At 41.6% G+C, this 15,399-nt stretch overlaps 1 protein-coding gene across 3 annotated transcripts in view; it reads left to right on the forward strand.

Moving 5' to 3' along the window:
* PLXNB2 (plexin B2) overlaps positions 1 to 15,399 on the forward strand; it is a 261,344-nt gene that overhangs the window by 215,433 nt on the left and 30,512 nt on the right. For all 3 annotated transcript variants that reach the window (XM_051623011.1, XM_051623020.1, XM_051623030.1), the window contains 3 exons: positions 12,220 to 12,356; positions 12,975 to 13,142; positions 14,735 to 14,843. In XM_051623011.1, the coding sequence (XP_051478971.1) occupies positions 12,220 to 12,356; positions 12,975 to 13,142; positions 14,735 to 14,843 (414 nt within the window). The remainder of the gene's footprint in view (positions 1 to 12,219; positions 12,357 to 12,974; positions 13,143 to 14,734; positions 14,844 to 15,399) is intronic.

The following is a 15,399-nucleotide window of genomic DNA, read 5'->3' on the forward strand; positions in this document are numbered from 1 at the left end:
TATGGCTTAGAGGCTGGTGCCGTTGGATGAACTTTGAGTTTTTCAATCATGGAGATGTTTACAGGGCACCAGGTGTGCTAGCAAAAAATGGCATAGAGCTATCAACAAGGGTGAAAAGGATTCTTGGCCAGGAGTTGGCAAGGCTCATTGAGAGAGCTTTAAACTAGACTTGGAGGGGGGTAGGGGACAAAACTCCTGGATGGTTTGATTTCCAGGACACCGGGCCTGCTGACATTGGATAGGAAGACCCTGTCCTGCAGGGGACAAAGTCTCCTAGGGCAGGAGTTAGCAGGGATCATTCACAAAGCTTTAACCTAGATTCAAAGAGGGAGGGGGTTGTAGCTGGGTTTGAACTAGTGGGGCATTGTTCTAGTATTAATGAAGACCAGAAGGCCTCCCGCCTCCCAAGGGTGCCACCAGCGTGCTCAGCTCGCTCCCTGAAATGCCTGCACACCAATGCATGCAGCATGGGGAACAAACAGGAGAAGTTAGAAGTCTGTGTGCAGTCTAAGGGTTATGATCTGGTGGCAATTACTGAGACATGGTGGGACAGCTCACATGACTGGAATGTGGTCATGGATGGCTATGTCCCTTTTAGAAAAGACAAGTCAGCGAAGCAAGGCAGTGGAGTTGCTCTTTATGTGAGAGAGCAACTAGAATGTATTGATTTCTGTCCAGGGGCCAATGAGGAACAAGTGGAAAGTCTGTGGGTACGAATTAAGAGGCAGGCTGGCATGGGAGATACAATTTTTTGGGTCTATTACAGACCTCCTGATCAGGGCGAAGGAGTTGATGAGGCTTTCTACAGGCAGCTGAAAGCAGCCTCACAACCACAGTCTTTGGTCCTCATGGGGAATTTTAACTACCCAGATATTTGCTAGAAGGCCTACACAGCCAGCCATTCACAGTCTAGGAGATTCCTCCAATGCATCAAAGATAACTTCTTTATACAAATGGTGGACAAACCAACTAGGAGAGGAGCACTGCTGGATCTTGTGCTTACCAACAAGGAGGGTCTGGTTGAAGCGGTGACAGTCAATGGCAGCCTTGGTACAGTGATCACAAGATGCTGGGGTGCAGGATCCTGTGTGTGAGGAACAGAATACTCAGCAGGACCACAACCCTGAACTTCCACAGGGCCAACGTTGGCCTCTTCAATCAATTATTAAGAGAAGTCCCATGGGACAGGGTACTCGGTGGTAAAGGGTGTCAAGATAGTTGGTCAGCATTCAAGGACCACTTCTTGCAAGCTCAGGATCAGAGCATCCCAATGGGTAGGAAATCAAGTAAGGGGGCCAGGAGACCCACATGGTTAAACAAGGAACTGCTGGGCAAACTCAAGTGGAAAAAGAGAATCTATGTATCATGGAAAGAGGGGCTGGCCACCTAGGAGGAATATAGGGCTGTTGTCAGAGGATGTAGGGAGGCAATAAGGAAAGCTAAGGCCTCCTTGGAACTAAAACTTGCTAGGGAGGTCAAAGACAACAGAAAGGGCTGCTTCAAATACATTGCAGATAGAACTAACACTAGAGGCAATATAGGCCCACTGCTGAATGAGGTGGGTGCCCTGATGACAGAGGATATAAAGAAGGCAGAGGTACTGAATGTCTTCTTTGCCTCTGTCTTTACTGCTGCAGACTCTCCCCAGGAGCCCCAGATGCCTAAAGCCCCAGAAGAATTCAGGATGAAGGAGGAGTTTGCTTTGGTAGATGAGGATTGGGTTAGGGATCAGTTAAGCCATCTGAACATCCATAAATCAATGGGTCTGGATGGAATACACCCGTGGGTGCTGAGGGAACTGATGGAGGTCATTGCTAGGCCACTCTCCATCATCTTTGGTAAGTCGTGAGCAACAGGAGAGGTGCCTAAGGACTGGAGGAAAGTGAGTGTCACTCCAGTCTACAAGAAGGAGGACTCAGGTAACTGTAGACCGGTCAGCCTCACCTCCATCCCTGGAAAGGTGGTGGAACAACTTTTCTTGGCACTATCTCTAGGCATATCAAGGATGAGGGGGTCATTAAGAGCAGTCAGCATGGTTTTACCAAGGGGAAGTCATGTTTGACCAACCTTATAGCCTTCTATGAGGAAGTAACTAAGTGGATAGATGATGGTAGGGTGGTAGATGTGGTTTATCTTGATTTCAGTAAAGCATTTGACACTGTCTCCCACAGCATCCTCATAGATAAACTGAGGAAGTGTGCTCCTGATGGTCAGGTAGTGAGGTGGATCATGAACTGGTTGAAAGGAAGAAGTCAGAGAGTTGTGGTCAATGGGACAGAATCTAGTTGGAGGTCTGTGACTAGTGGAGTCCCTAAGGGGTTGGTACTGGGACCAGTACTGTTCAGTATTTTCATCAACGACCTGGATGAGGGAACAGAGTGTGCCCTCAGCAAGTTTGCTGATGACACTAAACTGGGAGGAGTGGCTGACACACCAGAAGGCTGTGCTGCCATTCAGCGAGACCTAGACAGGCTGGAGAGTTAGGCAGGGAGAAAATTGATGAAATTCAACAAGGGCAAGTGTAGAGTCTTGCATGTGGGGAAGAACAACCCCAGTTGTTCTTCCAGTACAGGTTGGGGGCTGACCTGCTGGAGAGCAGTGTAGGAGAAAGAGACCTGGGGGTCCTGGTGCACAGCAGGATGACCATGAGCCAGCAATGTGCCCTTGTTCCGATGGGCCCTTCAGTTCAAGAAGGACAGGGAACTGCTTGAAAGAGTCCAGCACAGAGCCACAAAGATGATGAAGGGAGTGAAACGTCTCCCTTATGAGGAAAGGCTGAGGGAGCTGGGTCTCTTTAGCTTGGAGAAGAGGAGACTGAGGGGTGACCTCATCAACATTTACAAACACGTTAAGGGCGAGTGTCTGGAGAACAGAGCCAGGCTTTTTTCAGTGATGTCTAGTGATAGGACAAGGGGCAATGGGTACAAACTGGAACACAGGAGGTTTCACGTAAATATCAGAAAAATCTTCTTTACTGTGAGAGTGACAGAGCACTGGAACAGGCTGCCCAGAGAGCTTGTGGAGTCTCCTTCACTGGAGACATTCAAAACCCGCCTGGACGCCTTCCTGTGTGACGTGCTCTAGGTGATCCTGCTCTGGCAGGGGGCTTGGACTCGATGATCTTTTGAGGTCCCTTCCAACCCCTAAGATTCTGTGATTCTGTGATTCTGTAAATGTAAGGTGGTGAAATTAGACGTAGAACTTTGAAAAAGTGTAATACATTTCTGAGGTGCTGAAGGTAGCTTAGGGACTGGCTTGGAGATAATGGCTTCTAGTAAATCAGGAAGTCTATTCACCTAAACAAGAAGAGATTAATAACCAAAAAGAGGAAGAAGAGGGGATAAATTTGAGCCTGATCTGAAAACAAAACTGAACATGACTATTCACCATACTAGAAATCTGAATATGAACCTGAACAGCACAGTTACTTTTAGAAAGGTGCACTCTTCCACCTTCATCTACTCCCAGGTTGGCAGTTTCCTCTTACCTCCATCCATCCTCCACTCTCCTTGATAGTTGAAGCTCTCACTAGTGCAGTGCCATTAGCACCACAAAGCTTTTGTGGAGGGTTTTAGCTCATTCCTGGATTTTTCTCCCTGATTCTTTACCTCAACGCATGCATTTTACACAGTATTTGAGGGTTTTAGCTGGTGTTTTGCAGAGGGGTATTACATTCTTGTTACCATTACAATTCATGCTGATGAACCACACATCTGCAGCAGTATGGAATTGCTTCCAGGGGCTCTTGCTTTATTCTCAAGTCCTGGAGCATATCTTGTTTGTGTGTCAGCCTGCATAGGGGCTAGGAGAACTCCTGGGTGACTGAGAGTTTTAGTGAAGCTGGCCCTTCCTCATATAGGTATTATTAGACTGAATTCTCCATCACCTGATGCGTACTTAAATGTCTTTCTCCCTCATCCAGTGCTGGTGGTTCTATTTGAAATCTGTCAGTGAACACTGTCTGTATGTTAATATAGACTTTCTGGTCCTGCATGCTTCCATTTCTCCATCAAACCTGTCAGCAAGGTTCTGTGGTCTTTTCAGAAAATCATGTGGTGTCTGCCTCATGGTAAAAAGATGCTTCCTGCATCTTTAGACAAAGCAGCCCTGGAAAGTCAGGACTCAGCTCTCTGCTGTTGCAGAAACCCAGGAACTGAAGCCTCACTTGTGTTGTGGATGCTGTGATGAGGTGAGCTGGTGGTTCAGGTCAGCCACTGTGGTGAACACTGGGGTGCTAAGAGTGCACAATGGAAATTTTCTCTTTGAATATCCTGTGAGTGGGTGGCTGGACTGAAGAAACAAGAGGCAGGTTCCCAGAATCTGAGAAAGCAGGGAAGTGGAGAGGGAAAGAGCAGTTTCTAATTACTTGTGTGCCCTGTTTAGAAGCTTAATTTAGTTCCTGAAGTTGGTTACCTTTATATAGTCCACAAATTATATTTTAACCTCCAAAAAGGTGGCCCATGTCTACCACACTTTGTGAGCTATGCCTTTAATGCCTTTAATGTTTTTTGTGTGTTATATGCAAGAGTTAGCAGAATAATTTAGCTTTCAGTGTAACGCAGATAATTTTAGTAACAAATCAGTTGTTTTACAGACCTTCTTCAAGAGCCAGAACTTATTGTAGCTGGAACCAGGATAAGGAAAGGGGAAAGTGACTTGTGGAGGAAACAATAGATGAGGTAAATGCAGGGCAATAATCTGCTCTGTACATTGTGAAAATCTTAACCACATGTGTGTGCATTGTCATCAGGTCCCTGACACAACTTCGCTGCACTCTGCTTGTGTGGAAGCACAAGAGCCCATTCCTGCTTCTGAATATGTGCACTTGCACCAAAGGCAAACCCCCAACCGGAGGTCACTGCCTACAGGAGCCGTCAGAAAGCTGCTTAGGTGACTTTGCCATTTGCTGCCCATCATGTCCATTTGAACACATCCATCTGTTGCTGGCTTCCCCTTGTGCTGCAGCTGGCACCTCTCACAGCATCACAGAGATATACTTTACCACCGTCCTCTTCCCCCCGCCCAGTTGTCTCTCTGCTTGTGGTCTGGCACAGTTGTATTTTCTCCAGCATCTCCCTCTGAAGCACAGACTTGCTGCCAAGGTTTCTTTGCATCTCTGTTAGACCCCCATCCTCTGTTGCTTTCCAAATGTTCCTGAATTTCTGGCCCCCCTTGTGATCCATCAGTCGCCTCCTTGGTGGCTGTTTTTTTCTCTCTTAGATATTCTGCATTAGTGAAGGATAAAGGGTAAGCACTTTTATCTCAGTGGTGTAGTTCTTGGGCTAGAAACTGCCCACCACAGATGAATATCATAGTAGATAGTACCTTTATTTACAGAGTCATGCCCAGGAGTATCAAAAGTTGAGGATGTGCTTGGTTTCAGATGAGGGGAAAAGAGAGAAATGGAAAAAGAAGATATTGCAGAACCTAGGTGATGCTCCATAGGAGTGCACTGCTCTTGTTCTTGAACACTGTGCAAGGGACCAGACACGAATTGGCAGGACATAACAGTGTAAACCAGGAAAACTACAAAGGAAACAAAGCAAGTGAAAAAGAGCATGAATCAGCCTGGTAGATCATACCCAAAAGCAAGTTGGGTGAGTGAAAAAGAGGCTGAGGGAATGGTTCTTTTTTTGTACCTGCATATCTTTAATGAGAAAATTGCAAAGAAGCTGGATAAAGAAGAAAAGAAGAATAGCAGTAACCCACTGTTAGCCAGGTAAATGCTCTGCTTTGATTTGACACCAGCAGACCACAGAGATCTAAAATACTGTGAGCTCTCTGAAAGCATTTTCAACCTGTAAAAGGTATCTTTTATTAAAACTCTAATCAGAAACCTGAAGAAATAAGAGATCACCTTCCTAACAGTGCAAAAAGACTAACTGCAAGTCATAAAATATTAAAGTTATAAAAGTTCATTCTAGATTAATGAACAGGATGAAAAAATTTAAGAACTGAAATGTGAATGCTCAGAGGGTCTGCAGTAGCTGTGTAAGAGCAGCAGTCACATACATTGCTAATAAGTAAGTTTGCATCTAAATGTGATTATAAGTGGAACACACATGGAGATAATTTACCCTCTAGCACACACAAAGCATGAAACTACAATGAAAAATATACCAGAATTTCTGTAAACAGATTTGTAAGTAGGAGGCAAAGGATACAAACAGAGCAAGCGAAGGAAAAACTTCTGGTTGCAATGGAGAAAACAGGACACTGGAAAGTGGCCTGAGTGTGAAGTCATACACACACTTGGGCCAGTGCAAGCTGGTTTGCCAGTACTTTTTTTTCCAGTCCCTCTGTGCTGATGAAGTACAGAGTGGCTCAGAGAAGATACTGTTGAAAAACTATGACATAACTGTAAGGGAAACCAAAAAAATATATTTTGTGAAGCTCAGATTAGTCTCTGGTTCAAAGTTAAGGCAGTGACACACAGGAATGCAAATGCCACATAATGGAATTCATTGGTACTACAAAGAGAATACATTAATTCGCTATCAAACAAACTAGCACTTTTGGAACATTATGTACCATAGGCAATGTACAGGGACTTAGAAATTGCCATTGTCTCACTGTTCCAAATAGGAGCAGATAACCAGTGCTGCCAGGTAAACCCTATCAATGGGATGCCTACCAACCACAGTCATAGAACTGAAGAGGTAACCTATCTGTAGTATCATTACCCTTCCAGCAAAGCTGCCTCATGGTTATCAAAGCACTGGGAAAACTGCTTATCAGTTCAGGAGTACTAACCCAGCAGTCTTGCATGACGTAGGAAAGTTGAGTTGAAGGTGGACTCTTGAGACCTCTGGCTCAACAGTATTACACCCAAGTAGGGTTTAAGGGAAGTTTGTATCTAAGATAGGTAAAATGCTCGTATTTCCCATGACTGACAAGCTACAATTTCCTCAGACCTACAAGCAAGAAATCCTGTCCAGATCAAATTATTTTTTCAGGATAAACCATGCAGTAGGGAGAAAGTTACACCTGTTGACAAGTTGGACTAGATCATCAGTGTAGGATGTGCATATGTTTTACCAAAACTGCAAATCCATTTCCTACATGACATGACCATTGAAGCGTAAGGTGGTAGGGAGTCCTGGTGGTGGGAAGTCTGTCCACTGGGAGATGGTTAACCAGACTTGGCAGAAACAGGCCAGTGAACAACTGACAGACGTTGGAACAGGCTTTTTCTTTTTTTTTAAATCAAGCATTAAGCTACCTGGAAGACATGAACAATATTTGCCTGGTAACAAAACAAGAAGTATAGAGCACTGAAAACCTGAAAGAACATTCCTCTATTTCAAGCAAAGTAAGAAAAAGACTGACATATATATGAATTATTGTTTTCTACATTTTAAGGAATTATAAAATAAGGGTTAAATTAGTGTTTGCAGGGTTGCTTAAATTTTACTATGTCCATGAGAAATGAAGTATTGCCAAGTCTTCACAAAGGCTGATGGTTTCCAGAAGAATTATTACAAGGCTTTTACAAATTCTATATAGGACACATAACCAAGTGTTCTGCTTAACATCGTAATTGCACCAAGCACTGCAGTGTGATGTTACAGTGGTGCACTCCACTGCAATCTTATATAAAGTGTGACTTCCCCTGAGCATTTTCCAACAGTGAACAAAGATCCTGAAGTGCAGAGGGCTGGAGATGAAAGTGGACTATTTATTATGACAGCAGGCAGACTTCTGATTCAGAGACTGAAATGAGAATAGGACAGAAACATGGAGAGAAGAAATCCACAAGGGTATTTTGGAAAGGTGGCGTCACTCATCTCGCAGCACTTGAAGTCCTAGTGCTTTTTGTAATGGTTGAACATTCAGTATTGGTTGGGGTCAAGTCCAAATTAAAGGGGGTTGCCTCTTGGTAAAAGCAGCTCTTTTATTATCCCTCAAACAAGTTTTGCAATGAAGGATTTACCCTATGCCCCTCATTTTCTTGTACAAGGAGGAGGAATCTCATGCAGGGCTGTCATAAACGACACAGAGCTGTGAGTTAGGGGCAGCTTTGCTAGGCAGTATAAGACTATGTGAGAAAAGAAAAGACCTAGCAGCTTCCAAGGGTCTGAAACTCTCTTTCCCACTGGAGAGTGCCACCTCAGTTATGGGAAGGGGCCACCTGCTCCTTAGGTAACACGATTCTTGTTGAAGGTTTGTACCACCACTAACAACACATTTTCAAATTATTTTGGCATTCATCAAAATATCATTCTCTTGCTGATGCTATCTCCCTAACTGTTTTTTAGAAATTCTTTCTGGTTGAGCATGTGGATGAAACATTTTTTTTTTCTCTCTTAGTACTCTTAAGAAGACCACCAGCTGGGCCAGTGTAGCTTTCCTCTTTGAGCAAACTGTTGAATATTGTAGAAGAGCACTAAAACTTGCTCATAGCACATTGGTTTTGCAGTAAAAGGATTATTGAAAATGTTAACATTCTTGATCAATTATTTTAACGACTTATTTTTTCTGGCAGCTCCTTGAGAGTAAGAGAAAGGGGAAAATGTGAAACAGAAAATAACAATTTAAAATTAATCAGATCATTTTCCTGATAAGTTTACTGTAACAAACTGTTACTATACAATGCTTTCTCTTAGCAGTCACACTGAAGAATTCCTCTGAACACAGAGCACAGTTCAGCTTCTCCTTATTAGATCATCTTTATTAGGCATCCACATTATTTGGTCTCTGGAGACCTCTTGGTGTTTGCAAAATTATTTTAAATACATTAAATATGAATACTTTGAATTAAGCTGTTTTAAAATAGGCCTTTGAAGAACTGCTGCAAGACCAGGGATTAAGGAGAAAATAAGTGTTAAACAAGAACTATTCCACCTCCTTCTTGGCTGCTACCTGCCTTCATTCCCAGAGGGTTTCTTGGCCTCAGTTTTCCATTCAGCCTGAAGTGAAGCTGAGATGTGCTGACCCCATGGCGTATCCATGCCATGGATGGGGTGAGGTGTGGGTGGCTTGTTCTGCCATCCAGGGTAGCTGGGCTTTAACTTCTAGCAGAGTTGGAGTCTTGCTAAGAAAAAAATAAATAAATAATGTAGGAAACAGAACAGATACTTGTTTCACTTCCCCATTGCTGCTGTGTTAGTCAGAGATTATGTTGCTTTTTCGTTACCTATATATTCCTGTTCATACAGAGGCAAACGGATGCCACCACTAAAAGGATCTACACAGAAAATAGTACTTGGTGGTTTTGCTTGAAGTCTGTGGCTCACTCAATACTTACTATTTGTTAGCAACAGAGCCAGCTGACACGTGGCCAAAGTTACCCACCAGATAACCCAGCAGAGCTTTAGCAGAGCAATTATTTCACATTTTTGCAGGAAGAAAGGAATACAGCTGTCTAGCAAAAGTTCTTAGCAAGCTTCCTTTCATTTTTTATGCTGAGGTTACAGAGAACAGTGGTGTGTGGTGCTTCAGAAACCTTTTCTTGTTCCTTTCCTTCCGAAGTTTCACATAAGGGCTTGGATTTAAGTGGTTTCTTGTTCCTTTCCTTCCTAAGTCTGTTCTTAAAAGCTAGGCTTTCTGTGGAGGTAGTATTTAGGGGAAAGGCTACGAGTTTAAATGGTTTTTCTGAGGTTCCGGGATAACAGATTTGTCCATATGGATTCATTAGTGGTTCTTGGGTTGTGTTTTCTCTGAGAGCTGTCCCAGACGTGTTATGAAGCTCATCATTGCTGTTGGTTTTTACTACAGATTATACGGTGGTCCACCATGCTTAACAATCTATAGCAATTAAGATTTATTTCGAAGTCAATAAAAGGTGTGGTTTTCTGTCCATGTGCTAAGGTTATGCTTACAGTATTTTATACATTTTTGTAAGCAATTTATTTGCTGTGTATTTTATATACAATTTTTGTTGTGATATTTTCAGCAACAGAATTTTGTTACAAAAAAGCACAAATGAGCCTTTCTTTGAAGCACATCTAGATGTGTTAATTTAAACTTTGTGTGATTTTTAAAGCTGACCCCCTCAAGTTTTTTATATACCCTCACATGGCTTATTTCAATTTAGCTTAAATCAACAAGCAATTAAATTCAAAGAAGAGTATATGCAGAGAGGGTTGTCTAGACCTAGGTGAACAAGTCTTAGTAAACTCTGTTATATTGACTCAAGGCTCCTTTTTGTTTAAAAAAATGCTTAAAAATTACTTTGAGTCACTTGCCTACATACATTCTTTTAATCCGAGTGATGTTTCAAATTAAAACAAAATCAAAGGTTAGCATGTGAGAGCAGTCATATGCAGCAGCAACATACATCTTGAGGAGTGAAGGGTTTACAAACAGATTTCTCTCAGGGAAGAAAAGCAATTGACACCCAATTAGACTTAAGGCATATTCCTAAAGCTCAAAGACTTAAGAGCAAATTACAGTTGTCATTGTGGATTTGTCAACTGTACTGAATGATTATGCATTTCTTCAGAGAGAAGTTGCTCAGACATGAAAGTATAAAACAAGCACAGCAAATACAACTTCTCCCCATTTCTATAGTATCTGTGCTTCAGTAAAACACATATGTAAAGTAACCATGAGGCCAATTGGATGCAATTTTATGGATTCCTGCTGCTTGTTAATAACCTGTCGATGTCTCACCAAGCTTTGAACCAAACTGCAGTACATTGGTCCCCCTCCTTGCTGCCATTTTTGGGCCCTCCATTTTGTAGCTGTAAGCTATCACAGAGATGGCAGCCTATGCCTGAGCAAAATGACACAGGGGAAAGCTTTTTGCTGCATGACTAGTAAGGTGTGGGCTTGTTACTCTCTGTTTCTGCGCAGGGCTTTTCCTCCTTAGTGTGGGAGATCAGTGCAGAGTGGTGATGATCAGGGACACCCCCATCAGCAAGGAAAGTTTTCAAACATATTTATTTGCATATGCTTCACACGGAATAGCCCCAAGCTTAGCTTTTATTATCAGCCAACCATTTTAGCAAGGTTATACAAGAAGAGGAGAGCAGATGTCGTTTACAAATACACAAGACTGGGAAATATGCTTATTGCTTGACTCATTTAAGGAAAGCTTGTGTTTTAATATGGCTGAAGAAGCACAGTTATGCATCAGAAAAGGCAGTACGTATTCACAGCCTCCCTGAGCTGTTCTGGTATGCTTTAGCAAATGCAGGGTCCTTCACAGCAATGCCCCTGCCCTGTGCTTGGGCCTGGCATCCTGCTCGTGTGCATGGCACACGTGGCAAGTGGGTGTGTGGGACTTCTGTGCCACCAGCCTGCACAAAGCCACTGTCCCGGGGCAAGGGCTGTGGCACGTTGGCAGGCACAGCCAGGCTGTGGAGCCAGCTGAAACCAGCCCATCTCATGCAGCTCACATGGCTTTGGTCATCCTCTTGATTCAGCAGCTTCAGTGTTGTCCTGACTAAGGATGCTTTTCTCAACTGGAAGCAGGGAGTACTTAGCGATGAAGTAATTAAATCACACAGTACATGAAGAGCCCTCAGTGTTAATTTACAGTGTTTGTCATAGCTCCCGGAATACAATCATGGAAACAAAAACTGAATTGAGAGCAAAAGGAGGGAACTTACTTGAGAAATTTAAATATCCAACAAATTTAATAACAATTTGAAGTGTGTCTCCTTGTTTCAATTAGTTTTAAGAAATCTGCTCCAAGATTCTAGATGCATAAAGGAAAGTTTAGCATTTTCTTTCTTTACAAGCTCATTACTCAAGAGAAGGATAACAATTTTACCTCAATTAAGAGAGCTTTATAAGATAAAAGAAATCTTAGTATTATTTCTGGTCAGCACCAGTTTTTAAAACCTTGCCCTGACTTTCCTGTCGCTGATGCAGAATGTAGGAAAGAGTAAGGAAAGGTGAAGGTAAACTCAGCCATAAAGAAGAGAGAAATCTTAAAATAAGTAGGAAAACAGGAAATCCAACAGGAAGCTCTCACAAACTTAATGGCAGCTAACTCTACATTTTGTAAGTAGGGAACTGAAAGTCATATAAAGCCTGGTAAAATACAGGAAATATGGATAAAATATAAGTACATTCATATAATCTGTTACTTCTTCCTTCAGAAGGAACAATGCAAGATTTTGTTTTATTTTTAGAAATGTCCATCATTATTTAAATTTTGTTACTTTTCATGTAGATAATATTAAACTTCTATAAACTATTACACCAATTAATACCGCTGCAAATTTTATTTTAATTCTCCTAATTAGTCTGACCATCTCCTCTTTGCAGAAACCTCATCCTTCTCAAATCAGCCCTAAAAGTGGTCCACAGGCAGGTGGAACCACACTTACCATCACTGGTACAAACCTGGCCACTGGTTCCAAGAAGGACGTTCGAGTTTCAGTTGGTAGCCAGCCTTGCAATGTGTACGTACCCTGAGTAACTGAGAATACAGAGATGTATCCTAACAAAGGACCAGCCTTTTCTGGCCTGTAGAAATTAAATTAATCAATTGTCTGACTCTTTGTGACTCATCCCATGCAATAGAGCTCTGCATGTAATGTTCAGACAGAAACTCACTCAGAGGATCCAGCTGGAAGAAGCAGCTATGAAAACAACCACAGTGGGAGAACTCAGATATCCAAAGATTTTCCCAGTTTTCGCTTTCTCTGCTTGACTGGCTGCTCCAAACCCACCCATGCTTTCCTCAGTAGTTCCATATAAAATCTTAATATTCTAGTGGCCCTGGCTTGTTCTGGCTTCTTCTTTTCCTTTTTATTAATTGCTGCCCTTCTCTTCCCCCAAAGAGGAATGACATGAAGTGTGCTGACATTGAATTATTGTTGTGTCTGTATACTATCCTTTTATCTTTTTAAAAGACCCAAAGTGATCTGAACAAAGTGTTGTCTCCTCTTGTAACTACCTAGTGCCTAGGAAAAATAGAGCCCTGGATTTTTGCCTCTGGGGCACCTCAGTAAAGAATACAAATCACTGTAATGTTACTAACTGCAGATGTTTCCTCTTCTTGTTCTTCTCCAATCTAGCACTGAATTTGGAGATGAGATTGTTTGCATTACAGGACCTAACAGCAAGGTTGAACTTGTTCAAGTCACAATGGACTATGGGGGCACAGCAATTACTGTACCAGAGCAATTTTCATACAGTGAGAATCCTACTGTCACCAAGTTCCTGCCAGTAAATAGCTTCAGCAGGTAATGAAATGCTTGTCATAACTTTTATAAGTGGGTTAAAATGTGTAATATGTCATAAACCTATTACATATAGGACTGTTTAAAATAAAAACTCCTGTACTCAAGCCATGCACACATTTTGCTACATAGTTTGTGATCTTTTTAACCTCAGCTAATGTTTGGACGTATTGTTTGTCTCCAACCTTTAATTCCCACTTCAAAGGTAAATCCTGAAACCAGAAGAGGTAATGAGCTTCTTTTAAATGAAGCATCTCAAATAAATAAATTGGAAGTGTTTCAGCATGATGAAGGGCCAACATTACTTACAAATCCTTATCCTATAAGGATAACCTATATAAAAGGTGTCTGATGAAAAGGTCTGTAACGGTTCTTCTATTCAGCTTTTCATAAGTATGCTGGAAACAAGGAGAAGTTGTAGCTTGACATCTTTTTGTCCTATAAGGAAAAAAAGTATCTTTTTAGGAAATCTAGGTCAAGGTTCAATAATGATTTTAAAAGGCATGCTTTCATCAATGGTGGTACTCACTAACATGCCTTTAGTTGCTGTTCTTTCTGGGAAAAAGCTCACCTAGTAGTAGTTGTGAAACTAAAGAAATGTATGCTACTCTTACGTTTGTAGCAATATGGCAAATCAGCTGTATAAAAGTCCTGGTAGCATACCTCTAGTTTTGAAAGTCATTCTTGTAACAGATACAGGGACAAACTTGTGACCTTGATTCATGCTAGTCTCTACTTTTCCCTAAAATTCTGATCTTTCTGCCCATTTGGGTTCAGTTGGCAGAGAGAGATCATGATGTTTCCACTTTCTTTCAGTAAAAACAGGTGTAACATCGTGATCTTCCAAATAGGACCTTAAAAATAAAATGGGCTGTGAAGCCTCTTGGAGAAATTGGTACCTGTCTCCTTGAATATAGAGTAGTCATTTATGTAAAATAGGATTTGTTTTTAATATTTGCTTTTGATTTTTGGTTTGGGTGTTTTGGTGCCTGGAGGGTAGTAGTAGTAGTGATTTAACCCAGGGGATTTAAGTGACTTCTTTCTTTTTCCTGTATAGAAACTGAAGCTTACTTTAATGGATTGCTTTGAGGATTTCTAACCCTCTCAATCCATGTTACTTCGATGACTTTAATTCCCACTGGCCACTTACATACATTCTTCTTATGCAAATGCATTATTTTTTAAACATTGTGTTGCAAATGAAAGAGAATAGAGAAACCAGGTCCCTACAGACCTGTGGAAAAGAGAGTCTCACCTTTGCCTCTTTGTGAGTGGTAGGTGGAGTGCTTTAACAAAAACACTGGAGGACTAAAGCACACAAAGATAGGCAGCAATGAAAAGACACAAATACTGACAAAGCAATTTGTTGTTTTTTTTTTTGTTCTGCTGTTTTAAAATGGGTCTGAAGATCATATTGCTGCTTTCAAATGATGTGATCATCTATAGCTTTAACATAAGTCTCTTGTGTAGGACATCTTATTGTCATTTAGGCATTACATAGCTGTTTTCAGTAGTAGGAGCAATGCAGGATAAAGCCGTCTATAGCTGTGGTAGTTTGCCAATGACTTGATTTCTTTTTTAATTTTGCCTTTCAGTGGAGGGAGGAATATCACAGTAACTGGAACTGGTTTTCAGATCATCCAGAGTTTCTCCTTGGTGGTGTATGCAGAGCGTCCAGAAGCAGGGAAAACAAATCTCAAAAGGGTAATTTTCTTTCTTTCTTTCCTCCTAATGGTATCACACTGCATGTATAGCACATAATCTGTGAGAAAAATGCATTTAAGTTTGCCCGCTAGACTTGACTGGGCTTGGAGTGGAATAAAGTTTGAACAGATTTCTGGATCTGTTCAGGGTTTCCGTGGAAGAGCCTACTCCTACCATCTTGACTTAGGTTCACTTGTACCTTGCAGTCTTCTGCTTTGGAATTATTTTCATTCAATATAAGAATAGAAGAATTAAGGTTCGAGTGGTAAAGTGGATGTATTTCAGAATTTGAAAGTGTTTCTTTTTTCTTTATCTTTCCCCTTCTTCTCCTGCTGCAAGCATGAGAGATTTGCCTGAAACAGGACCCAAATTCAGACAGTGCTGAGTGCTCAGCTTTGCACAGTCAGTGCCTTTTTTTTTCTCACACCTCAGTGAACCAAGTCTTCTTTTCTTTTTTGCGTCATGCATATTTCACCTATCGCATGTTCACAAAAAGTTGTGAAAAACTGTTAAAAAAAACCAACCAAACAATAAACCATTCCTGCATCTCATGTAA

The sequence above is a fragment of the Apus apus genome, chromosome 1, assembly GCF_020740795.1.
Source record: "Apus apus isolate bApuApu2 chromosome 1, bApuApu2.pri.cur, whole genome shotgun sequence".
Classification (NCBI taxonomy): domain Eukaryota; kingdom Metazoa; phylum Chordata; class Aves; order Apodiformes; family Apodidae; genus Apus; species Apus apus.